Here is a 13,277-nt window from a genome sequence, read left to right as displayed (position 1 = left end):
GTCCAGTCTAGCTTCTCGTCTAACTGTACTCCCAGATACTTGTAGGTCTTAACCTGCTCCACACATTCTCCATTAATGATCACTGGCTCCATATAGATCTCCTAAAGTCCACCACCATCTCCTTGGTCTTGGTGATATTGAGACACAGGGAGTTTGAGTTGCACCATATCACAAAGTCCTGTATCAGTTTCCTATACTCCACCTCCTGTCCATTCCTGACACACCCCACTATGGCCGTGTCATCAGCGAACTTCTGCACATGGTAGGACTCCGAGTTATATTGGAAGTCTGATGTGTACAGGGTGAACAGGACCGGAGAGAGCACGGTCCCCTGCGGCGCTCCTGTGCTGCTTACCACCGTGTCAGACCTACAGTCTCCCAACCGCACATACTGAGGTCTATCTGTCAAGTAGTCCACTATCCAATCCACCATGTGAGAGTCTACTCCCATCTCCGTTAGTTTGTGCCTTAAGATCTTGGGCTGGATGGTGTTAAAGGCACTAGAGAAGTCCAGGAATGTAATCCTCACAGCACCACTGACCCCATCTAGGTGAGAGAGGGATTTGTGCAGCAAATACGTGATAGCATCCTCCACTCCCACCTTCTCCTTATACGCAAACTGAAGAGGATCCCGGGCGTGCCTGGTTTGTGGCCTCAGATTCTGTATTATCAGCCGCTCCATGGTCTTCATCACGTGCGACGTCAAGGCAACAGGTCTGAAGTCATTCAACTCTTTTGGTTGTGGTTTCTTCGGTACCGGGACAATACAGATAGATAGATAGATAGATAGATAGATAGATAGATACTTTATTCATCCCCATGGGGAAATTCAACATTTTTTCCAATGTCCCATACACTTGTTGTACATACAATACTTAACTCAGTAATAATATGATATGCATCTAAATCACTAACTCAAAAAGCATTAATAATAGCTTTAAAAAAAAAAAGTTCTTAAGTCCTGGCAGTTGAATTGTAAAGCCTAATGGCATTGGGGAGTATTGACCTCTTCATCCTGTCTGAGGAGCATTGCATCGACAGTAACCTGTCGCTGAAACTGCTTCTCTGTCTCTGGATGGTGCTATGTAGAGGATGTTCAGGGTTTTCCATAATTGACCGTAGCCTACTCAGCGCCCTTCGCTCAGCTACCGATACAGGATACAGGAGATACAGGATGTTTTCCACTGTCTGGGTACTCTTCTCTGCTCCAGGCTCATGTTGAAGATGTGCTGTAGTGGTTCTCCCAGCTCAGTCGCACAGGCCCTCAGTAATCGTGGGGAAACTTCATCCGGTCCAGCCGCCTTGCTGGTACAGATCTTCCTCAGTTGACCTTCCACCTGTGCAGCCGTAATCCTGGGCGTGGGCAAGGTCTCCTGTGAGTAGCTATTTTCCTGTGAGGGAAGTAAGCCTGGTGTGGAGTTCTGCGGTGAGGATGAGATTGTGCTGTCAAACCTATTGAAGAAGTTGTTCAGCTGGTTCGCTTTCTCCACATCTCCACTTATGTTTGCCCCCCGCTTTGCACCGCATCCGGTGATGATCTTCATCCCATCCCACACCTCCTTCATGCTTTTTTTCTGCAGCTTTTGTTCTAGCTTCCTCCTATATTGCTCCTTTGCCCCCCTTATCTGTACTTTGAGTTCCTTCTGAACTCTTTTAAGCTCCAACCGATCACCATCTTTAAAGGCCCTCTTCTTCTGGTTTAGGAGGCCTTTGATGTGACTAGTGATCCAGGGCTCCCAACATTCACTGTGCACATTGCTCGCGAATTTGATTTCTCAAAATGCAGCTTCTCACATTTACCTGAATTATCTGTACTTGGTGACTCTCTGTTCCTATTTCTAACTGGATGCTGAACACGTTGACAACAGTCCCAAATTTATTCAACTCCTCCAACTCTGTAAATCAACAAATAAGTCCACCCAGCATATCATATGATTAACCTATTTGATTCACACACACGACACATGGCGAAACAGTGATCCTTGCTAACACGACTGGTCGCAGACCTTCAGCTAGAACAACGCTCCTCTAGTGCTGACTCCATTTTATGTACCCAGGACGACTTTGAAATCAATTTACAGATTCTCAGCCCGAAACGTTGAAGGTTATTTTTTCTCTGTAGGTGCTTCCTGACCTGCTGAGTTCCTCCAGCATTTTGTACGGTGCCCTCTCCACTTATTATTTTGTTTTACTTTAATCCTATTCACCAAGGTCATTTCATTGCTTCAGTAGCCCCCCCCCCCCCGCGATTCCCTGTGTACAATTTCACTTGTTAACTGTCTCCTGCACCCAGCCCGTCCTCCCTCAATATAACGTTCTTTAACTCGGCCACAGAAAACAGACACCGGGAACTCCCCTCATCTCCATTGTGCAACAAACCGTTAATCTGGGGAGAATTCAACATTGCCCTTCCAAACATAAAACAACATCTGTTTCTCTCAATGGCTGTCGGAGGCATTTCCCACATCAGGGCATACCAAATGCTGACGGAAATTCTATCTGTTCCCTCGACTGTTACATTGCCCGTTGTTGTATTCCTGTCTGAGTTTTACCCACAGCCACCTTATTCAGGGGCTCCTTCTCCTTTCACTCAGGTGAAGATTTGTGTGGTGAGGGGAGTAATTCGACCATTCCCCTCGTTAGGTCCCCGCGCTGGACCTGGTGAATTGTTCCAATGCTCATGGACGCTTTACCAGTTGGAACAATGACCCCGTTTGATGGTACTTTATCTCTGCCCCTTTATCGCCCAAGTTTATCCCTCTGAATTATTGACGATTTGACTACACGTGTACCATGATGACAGAGTTTTAATGAGAAAGAAGCCAGTGAGCATACCTGTGTCCATTCTCACTCTGTTGTTGGTTGATTACCGTCTGCTTGTCTGACGTCCGGGTGGAAGCAAGCCCCACCTGCTGGCAATGACCTGAATTACACAAATAAAAAAGTGTGATTCAGTTACACATTCCTTCAAATTTAAACACTTTTGTAAGGTCACTGCTCACTCTCCAACATTCTAGGGAGTAAATGGAGATTGGTACAAAGACCTCCAACTGAACACAAATTTCAAGAAGATAGCAAGGAAATATAAGGAAACTTACTTAAAGGAGCGATGCACTGAAGCTGAAGAAGCCAAAAGAATTGGAAAAAAAGAAGAGATCTGTTGCAGAAGATTAGAGAAATCAAAGGAAAATTTCATGTAAAATGAGCGTAGGAAAAGACAAAGAAGGGAAGGACCTTACAGAAGCAAAGGACATCAAAGGGAGATGGCAGGAACACACAGAAGAATTGCAGAAAGATCGAACAGCGAAGACACCTGCAATGACTCCCTCATCGATCTAGAGCCAGACATTCTGGAAAGTGAAGTCGAATGGGTGATAGAAAACATTGCCAATAATAAGGCTGCAGGATGTGACAGGATTTCTGTAAAATTGTTGAAAATTCTAAAAGGTGATGCTGTCAATGTGTTGCATGCAATTTTCCAGCAGATCTGGGAAAATATAAACAACAATGACTTTTAGGCTGGATTAAGATCTGTTTTTATCCCAATACCCAAGAACGGAAATGTAAAGTATTGTTCAAATTACCGAAAGTTTTCACGTGCTAGAAGGTAATGCTAAAGATTGTGCAAGCAAGACCCTAGCAATATATGGAACAGGAACTGCCAGATAGAAGCTGCTTTTAGAAGAGGCAGAGGCACCAGAGACCAAACTGCTAACCTACGCTGGATGATGGAGAAATCGCGAGAATTTCAGAAAAGTATTTATCTATGTTTTATTGACTACTCTAAAGCCTTCAGCAGTGTGGTCCATAATAAACTATGGCAAATCCTTAAAGAAATGGGAATACCTGGACATCTGTTCTGCCTTATGAGAAACTTGTACAAAGATCAAGAAGCAACAGTTAGAATGACACAGAACAACAAACTGGTTCACGATTTGGAAAGGAGTATGACCAGGCTGCATATTGTCACCCTGCTTATTTAATCTATATGCTGAACATATGAGGAATGCTGGTCGAGAGGACTCAAAATGTTGCAGTCAAAATTACCAGAAAGAATATTAACAACTTCAGATATGCAGGTGATACTATTCTAATCGCTGAAAGTGAGGAGGATCTGAGGAAGCTTCTAAGCAAAGTGAAAGAAGAAAGTGGAAAGCTGGCTTTCTGCTCAATATTAAGAAAACCAGCCAATCCTGTTAACTCTGTGGTAATCAATGGAAAGGAAGTGGAAGCAGTGGCAGATTTTGTCTTCTTCAATTCAAAGATTTCTATAGATGGTAAATGCAACCACAATATTAAACGACGCTTACTTCTGCGGAGGGCAGCAATGGGAATTTAGAAAAAATACTTAAACGCAGAGATATAACGTTGTCTACCAAGAACAGTAGAGTCCAGTCTATAGTATTTCCCGTTGTGATGTATGGCTGTGAGAGCTGGATTATTAGTAAGGCTGAATATAGAAGAATCAACGTCTTTGAACTTGGTTGCTGGAAGAAAGTGTTAAGAGTTCATTGGACAGCAAGAAGATCCAACAAGTCAATACTTGGGGAAATTCAGCCAGACTGCTCACCGGGAAGCTTGAAAAGCTGAAATATCTTTGGAAACGAGCAGTCAATGTTTTGGGCTGAGACTGTTCATCAGGACAGAAGAGGGAGCGGACAGGGGCCCTATAAAGAACGTGGGGGGTAGGGTGGGATGGAGGAGGCTGGTAGGTGCCAGCTGAAAAACCAGTAAGAGGAAAGATCAAGGGGTGGGGGAGGGGATAGCCAGGAAAGGTGAAGAAGGAATGTGTAGGGGGAAATCACTTTGGGTAGTAGAAGGCGGTGGAATCATGAGGGAGGTGATAGGCAGCTGGAGGAGGAGGCAGAGTGAAACTGGGATGGGGGAAGGGAGAGTGAGGGAATTACCAGAAGTTGGAGAATCCAATGTTCGTGCCAAGGGGCTGGAGACTACCCAGACGGTGTATGAGGTGTTGCTCCTCCAGCCTGGACCTGCATTCCTTTGACTAGCACTGATCATTGTTTTTGTGTAATGTTTTTCTGGGTTTATGATGGGAAATTCCAGTCATTCATTGTTACATTTTAGCTCGGGCGACACAATTATCTGCTTGTGTATTTCTGGGTCACACTAACTGTAACTGGGGTGTGTGATGGTCACCTCCCTCTGGCTGTACGATCAATGTTTTTAAACTATCATACTTTATGTATTGTGTTTGGTTTATTATTGTGGTCTCTAACATCTTGTTCTCCTTTACACTTGTTACTGGAATGACATCAAACAATTCTGAATCTTGAATCCTGGGTAAAAACCACGACCAACCACATATCTAAAGTCCTTCTTGATTTCACGAACTCCTACAATGTCACCCTAATTCTCCTCTGGATTAAAGATCCAGCTTAGCCAAACGCTTCCTTAGACTCGGCCCTCTAGCCCAGGCAACATCTTCAGCAATCTCTTCTGCGCCCTCTCTGGCTTGATAATATATTTTCTACAGTAGGTTGAACACAACTGTACATAATACTGTGTAGCCACACCGACAATATAATGCCCATAATCCAGAACTCAATGCCCAGTCTGATGAAGGCTAGCATGATTAAAGCCTTCTTCTTCACCCTCTATATTTGCACATCCACTTTCAGTGACTGTACTCTTGTACTCCCAGGTTGCTCTGTTCCGCAACAATCGGTGCCCTCCCCTTCACTATACCAGTCCCACCCCACCTAGTTTGACTGTCCAAAATGCACCATCTCTCACTTGTCCAAGTAGAAAACCATTTGCCATTCCTCAGCCCCTCTCCAAAACTGACCAAGATGTCTTTGAAATTCATTGACACCTGTTGCCTTATAAGCCAGTTCCATATCCTCAGAGTCACCAGCCCAATATCATCACCCATACAAAGATGCTTTGGTGCCGGCAATTTGCCGTGGTGTTCCTGCCATTTCCGATTCACAGACTAAGGTGGAACTGGAACCTAATGACCCTCTGCCGGGGCCAGTGCTCAGGCTGGTTCCCCGGTCTGTATAGAGGATGCGGATACACTTCAGCCTGACTCCAGCTGCTAAACCAAGCGCAGTTGATCAAAATCTTCCTGCTGAGTGGGATCTTGCCCAGCACAGCTGGCTGCCATGTCTCCTGCAGTGCAGCAGGAACAAAATGTAAAACTATAAAGTAGAAAATGCTGGGAACCCAGTACATCAGATTACATCTCTGAAAGGACAAATGGTGGAAGACCCAGTTCCAGAACTGAGATTGTCAAAGATGTGGCCAATCTGCTGAGCGTTTCCAGTATTTTCTCCTCCTTACTTTAAATTTCCTGCAGCTGTAGTATTTTCTCCCTCTTCATTTTAATGCACAGATAGTAACTGATTGCCACCCTAAACTGTAAATACCATCCCACCCCAACCACTCTGTTAGATCTGAGTTCATTCTCACCCTGTTGTAATACATCCCATACAGTCAATGTACACAGCATCTTTTCCTCCCACTATCTTTCTGTTACATTTGCCCCTGAGGCTGCGGTCTTTTCGTTGAGAGGCGGTGACCACAGAGCGATAAAAATCTGCAACTCTTCCTGGTGGGTTGTTACCCTGGAAACAGAGGCTCACCAAAAAAAAAGGAAATAACAAACTTAACATCAGATGCTATGAGTTCCATTATGATGACAATTAACACTGCAGCCATTTTGTAACGGTGAAACTAAGATTGAAATGGCTGATTTTACCCTGCCACATGCTGTGTTCAATTAAACCTCTGGCAGTCCTAGCTATTAAAAAAAAACAATTCTTGAAAAGATGCAAAACAAAATTTCACAATGAAGACAAAGTTTGTAGGAGAGATTGTTGAAATATTACATTGCAGCAATGGGATACAGGCTGGGCGGAAGTTTATCAAGATGGCTGATACATATCATTGAGTTGGCGGTATAGTCTGGACAGAGGTTGAACAAGATGGTTGATATATATCATTGAGGTGGTGGGATACAGACTGGACAGAGGTTGAACAAGATGGTTGAAATATATCATTGAGGTAGTGGGATACAGACTGGACAGGCTGAACAAGATGGTTGATATATATCATTGAGGTAGTGGGATACAGGCTGGACAGAGGTTGAACAAGATGGTTGATATATATGGATACTGGCAGGACAGAGATTCAACAAGATGGTTGATATATATCATTGAGGTGGTGGGATACAGACTGGACAGAAATTGAACAAGATGGTTGATATATATCATTGAGGTGGTGTGATACAGACTGGACAGAGGTTGAACAAGATGGTTGATATATATCATTGAGGGAGTGGGATACAGCCTGGACAGAGATTCAACAAGATGGTTGATATATATCATTGAGGTGGTGGGATACAGACTGGACAGAGGTTGAACAAGATGGTTGATATATATCATTGAGGCGATGGGATACAGACTGGACAGAGGTTGAACAAGATGGTTGATATATATCATTGAGGGAGTGGGATACAGCCTGGACAGAGGTTGAACAAGATGGTTGATATATATCATTGAGGTGGTGGGATACAGACTGGACAGAGGTTGAACAAGATGGTTGATATATATCATTGAGGGAGTGGGATACAGGCTGGACAGAGATTCAACAAGATGGTTGATATATATCATTGAGGTGATGGGATGCAGGCTGGACAGAGGCTGACCCAGATGAGCTGGGAATGAACAGATGGAACCAGGTGGGAGAAGGGATCAAGGACAATCACTGATGGTCCTCCAGCAATACAAGATACTGAATTAAAGATTCAGTACTGTGCTGCTCCAGGGGGCACGGTGATTGTGGTGGACAGCTTGGCTCTGCATTCCTTTGACTAGCACTGTTCATTGTTCTTGTGTTAAAATGCTTTTGTGGGTTTATGATGGGAAATTCCAGTCATTTATTGTTACATTTTAGCTCGGGCTACACAATTATCTGATTGTGTATTTTTGGGTCACACTAACTGTAACCGGGGTGTGTGATGGTCACCTCCCCCTGTCTGTACGAGACTGGTTGGGTTCACTCTCCGGGTCACGGTGCCCAGAATGTTTATGTTTATCACAGTAAAACCGTTGAGTTTAACGAGCTCCTTTGTCTATCATTATGGACCAAATGCTCGCCACCATACCACTATGTAAAAGATCTCGAAATGACAAAGCTAGAACAAACCATAACTTTGCCATTCACCAAATTTTATCAATGCACCATAAAAAGTTTCCCATCCGGATACTTCACGCCTTGGTATGGCCACTGCTTTACCCGTGACTGCAAGGAACTGCAGAGTTACGGACACAGATCAGCTCATCACAGAAACCAGTCTCCCCTACATGAACACTTTCTGGACTTCCCGCTCCCTCGGTGAAATCGAAGATCCCCACAACCCGAGACATTCTCCTTTCTCACCCACCCCAATTAGGGAGAAGATACAACGGTCATTAAGCACCTATCACCAGGCTCAGAAACGGCTTATCTGAAGTAAACAAACTTTGGAGGATTTCCAGGAAGCGAGGCAAAGCCACCAGTTCGGGAAGTTAACGGGACTCACTGGCCAACAACCGATTTCCCCAACAAGAGAGAATATGCCGCTGCTGCAAATCAATATCGGCGCAAACTGGTGAATGAACTCAGCGGGCTAAAAATCACTGCAGACGGTGAGCATGCGCAGTGTGATTCTCACGTCACCAGACCCGGGGGGTGGGGTCTCGGAAAAACCGCACTGCTGCAGCTCTGCGGCAAAGTGAGAGCGGAGAACGGGATCACGTAACCGTGGGTGGGTCTCCCCGACAATAAACCGATTCAGACATACGAGCCTAATTAGGCAGTTTGGCCCATCGAGTCTGCTCCGGCATTCAATCATGCCTGACCCTTTTTCACTCCTCAGCCCCACTCCCCGGCCTTCTCACCGTAACCAATCAACAACCTATCAAACACGAGGAAATCTGCAGATGCTGGAAATTCAAACAACACACACAAAATGCTGGTGGAACACAACAGGCCAGGCAGCATCTAGAAGGAGAAGCACTGTCGACGTTTCGGGCCGAGACCCTTCGTCAGGACTAACTTAAAGGAAAGATAGTAAGAGATTTGAAAGTAGTGGGGGGAGGGGGGAATGCAAAAACAACCTATCAATCTCCGTCTTACATACCCCAAACCTGGCCTCCACAGATGCCTTTGCTAATTCCACAAATTCACCACACTCTGGTTAAAGAAATTTCTCTGAGTTTAGTGAAGCGTATCCCTCTGATCAGCAACACTGTTCAGGGTTTTGCATTTAACAGTGTACTGTCTCATACATTCGACCTACCGAGCTGCCAAGATGATCATCACTAATCAAATCTCACTGAGATTTCTCAGGACCTGTTGAATTTATTGCCAAGTGGACAAGTACGGGAAGGTACAGGGACAGAGAAACACTGACTTGTGGCAACATCACAGGCAAGTGCATTCAGATAACACACGGAACACAAATTATACAATTCTCTGTCAGTAACAGTATAGAAACATGTTTTACTTCATCCTGCTAATAGGACCAGAACAACAGGGGCTGAGCGGCAGCTCATCTCAGACGGTTCGGTGTGAAGGTCTCACAACCCGGACCGACCCCGGCAGATTCTGTGAAGGAAGCGAGGCGAGGCCGTCAGTTCGGGAAAGTTCATCCCCTCCCCCTTCAGGTTTCACCGATCACCTTGTGTTTCTCTCTCCCTCCCCAACCCCACCTTTTATTCTCCAGTGCTGCCGAAGGGTATCGGCCGCTAATGTAGACTGTACTCTTTTCCTGGATTCTGCCCGGTCTGCTGAGTCCCTCCAGCATTTTGTACGCGTTGCTCGCATTTCCAACATCTGCAGATTTTCTCTTGTTTGAGTTCGGGAAAGTGATTCACTGCCCAACATCAGACCTCTCCGCTCCGGACCGGCTTCAATACTCACCGAAAGGATAATCCTTTCCCAGCTCTTCGACCCGGGGGGCGAGGACCTGCTCTCGATCCCGATCCCACCGCAGAAACCTTCAACAAAGAACTGGAAACAACACGGGCAATCCAGGACTGAGCATGCGCGATGTGAATTCCGCGTCATCAGGGCGGTGGGCGGGGCCTCGGAAACGAAACTGCAAATGCTGCAGCTCTGCGGCAAAATGGGATCACGTGATGGTGGATGGTCTCCCACGTGACCCGGTGACAGTTCCTCGCCCCTGCCGACCCACCGCCGTTTTTCCCACATTATTTCATACTTACACCAGCAACATTTTCAATTTTCCCTCCGTATTTTTCCCGTCCAATTCCTCCATGCCCCTCCCCGGGTCAAAGATTTACGGGTTGAATTCCCAACCCGGTCTGACAGAGAACGCAGGCACAAATAGGAATTGTGCAGGGTTCATTTAAATCATTTTATGTTCATAAACACTAATTCGGTCACCAGTGGTGTGCCTCAGGGATCTGTTCTGGGACTCCTACTCTTCGTGATTTTTATAAATGACCGTCAGTTCAGCGGAGAGGAACATCGGGTGAGTGGGAGGGAGAATGTGTTTAAATTTTCACACATTACAGGACTGATGGGTGTCAGAACTCTGTTTCATCAGGATGTCAAAGCATAAAAACAAATCACAAATAAATATATAATTCTTAAAAATGTGAATCCCAACCAATGTTTGGAAAAGTTGTAAATACCCCTGCTGGTGGCTCAATGTTCAGAGCGAGGGGAGTAGGGAACAGTTCTATGATGTTGCAATAAACGAGCTTAAATAGTGCAGAATTTTTTATTTCAGGAAGACTGTACAGTGTGACGGCAGCATGTCAGTGAGAACTGGGGCATAATCATTGGGTTCCACAGGAGCACGAGTGTGTTCTGTTCTGGGTGAAGATGATTGTGTTACAATCTGTAATTGCAAGGCTTATTGAGAAAGTAAGGAGGCATGGGATCCAAGAACTGGCTTGCCCAACAGAAGGCAAAGAGTGGTTGTAGACGGGTCATATACTGCATGGAGGCCGGTGACCCGTGGAGTGCCTCAGGGATCTGTTCTAGGACATTACCATTCGTGATTTTTATAAATGACCTTGATGAGGAGTTGGAGGGATGGGCTAGAAAGTTTGCTGATGACACAAAGGTTGGCGGTGTTGTGGATAGTGTGGAGGGCTGTCAGAGGTTACAGTGGAAAATTGATAGAATGCAAAACTTGGCTGAGAAGTAGCAGATGGAGTTCAACCCAGATAAGTGTGAAGTAGGTTAAATATGATGGCGGAATATAGTATTAATGGTAAGCCTCTTGGCAGCGTGGAGGATCAGAGGGATCTTGGGGTCCGGGAACATAGGACCCTCGAAGCAGCTGCGCAGGTTGATGCTGTAGATAAGAAGGCGTACGGTGTATTGGCATTCATCAATTGAGGAATTGGATTTAGGAGCCGAGAGGTAATGTTGCAACTATATAGGACCCTGGTCAGACCCAGCTTGGAGTACTGTGCTCACCTCTGGTCGCCTCACTACAGAAAGGACGTGGAAGCCATAGAAAGGGTGCAGAAGAGATTTTCAAGGATGTTGTCTGGATTGGGGAGCATGTCTTATGAGAGTTGGTAGAGTGAACTCGGCCTTTTCTCCTAGGAGTGATGGAGGATGAGAGGTGACCTGATAGAGGTGTATCAGGTGATGAGAGGCATTGATCGTGTGGACTGACAGAGGCTTTCTCCCACAGTTTGAAGGTGCTTGGAAGTAGGTACAGAGAAGATGTCAGGGGTAAGTTTTTTACGCAGAGAGTGGTGAGTGTGTGGAATGGGATGCCTGCGACAGTGGAAGAGGCGGGGACGATAGGGTCTTTTAAGAGACTCCTGGACATGGACATAGAGCTTAGAAAAATAGAGAGCTATGTGTAACCCCAGGTAATTTGTAAAGTGAAGACATACTCAGCACAACATTGTGGGCCGAAGGGCTATTATACTGCTGTAGTTTTTCTATGTTTCTAATTTCCATTCACATTCCTCTGGCTTCACTGGACAGGAACACTGAAACTTCCGGTGAGAAACAGGAGGTGGTGGCCATTCAGCCCCTCAAACCATCAACAAGATGACAGCTGCTCTTCCATCTCAGCCACATGTTTCCGCCCGATCCTCATTTCCTCGACCCCTTCGGTCTCCACACATCTGCCGGCCTCAGTTTTATGTGAGGACGATCACTGAGTCTTCACTGCCCTCTGTGGTGGGGATTTACAAACTACCTGCGTCTCAATATCACCAAGACCAAGGAGATGGTGGTGGACTTTAGGAGATCTAGGCCTCATATGGAGCCAGTGATCATTAATGGAGAATGTGTGGAGCAGGTTAAGACCTACAAATATCTGGGAGTACAGTTAGATGAGAAGCTAGACTGGACTGCCAACACAGACGCCTTGTGCAGGAAGGCACAGAGTCGACTGTACTTCCTTAGAAGGTTGGCGTCATTCAATGTCTGTAGTGAGATGCTGAAGATGTTCTATAGGTCAGTTGTGGAGAGCGCCCTCTTCTTTGTGGTGGCGTGTTGGGGAGGAAGCATTAAGAAGAGGGACGCCTCACGTCTTAATAAGCTGGTAAAGAAGGCGGGCTCTGTCGTGGGCAAAGTACTGGAGAGTTTAACATCGGTAGCTGAGCGAAGGGCGCTGAGTAGGCTACGGTCAATTATGGATAACTCTGAACATCCTCTACATAGCACCATCCAGAGACAGAGAAGCAGTTTCAGCGACAGGTTACTATCGATGCAATGCTCCTCAGACAGGATGAAGAGGTCAATACTCCCCAATGCCATTAGGCTTTACAATTCAACCGCCAGGACTTAAGAACTTTTTAAAAGCTATTATTAATGCTTTTTGAGATAGTGATTTAGATGCATATCATATTTTTTTACTGAGTTAAGTATTGTATGTAATTAGTTTTGCTACAACAAGTGTATGGGACATTGGAAAAAAAGTTGAATTTCCCCATGGGGATGAATAAAGTATCTATCTATCTATCTATTCAAACCCTCGGAGTGGAGACATTTCCCCTCATCTCAGTCCCGGACATTCCACACCCTGTTTCAGAGACTGGGATCCCTGGTTCAACCGGTAATGATGTTGTGCATTTCAATGTGTTCACCTCTCAGTCCTCGATTCTCTAAATGAAAGGGTTATCGCATTTGATCTTTCTTCATATGATGACCCCACCACTCCAGGGATCAGTCTGGTGAATCTTCATTGCGCTCTCTATAACAAATACTCTCTAACCTCTTTGTTAATCCTCTATGGAATTAATTTCCATCTTCTGCAGCCCCGTGTTGCC

At 45.4% G+C, this 13,277-nt stretch overlaps 1 protein-coding gene across 3 annotated transcripts in view; it reads right to left on the bottom strand.

Annotated features, from left to right (window-relative positions):
• The window catches only part of LOC140720776 (NACHT, LRR and PYD domains-containing protein 3-like), a 40,492-nt gene extending 30,445 nt beyond the window's left edge, over positions 1-10,047 (bottom strand). For all 3 annotated transcript variants that reach the window (XR_012097257.1, XM_073035608.1, XM_073035609.1), the window contains exons 1-2: positions 9,928-10,047; positions 2,836-2,923 (exon numbers count right to left, since the gene is read on the bottom strand). Coding sequence is in view for 2 of the 3 variants with exons in the window: in XM_073035608.1 (XP_072891709.1) it covers positions 2,836-2,845 (10 nt within the window). In the remaining variant the exon portion in view is untranslated. The remainder of the gene's footprint in view (positions 1-2,835; positions 2,924-9,927) is intronic.
• Between the last annotated feature and the right edge of the window lie 3,230 nt (positions 10,048-13,277).

The sequence above is a fragment of the Hemitrygon akajei genome, unplaced genomic scaffold (genome assembly GCF_048418815.1).
Source record: "Hemitrygon akajei unplaced genomic scaffold, sHemAka1.3 Scf000047, whole genome shotgun sequence".
NCBI classification, from domain to species: Eukaryota; Metazoa; Chordata; class Chondrichthyes; order Myliobatiformes; family Dasyatidae; genus Hemitrygon; species Hemitrygon akajei.
This window is presented reverse-complemented; position numbering and strand designations above follow the sequence as displayed.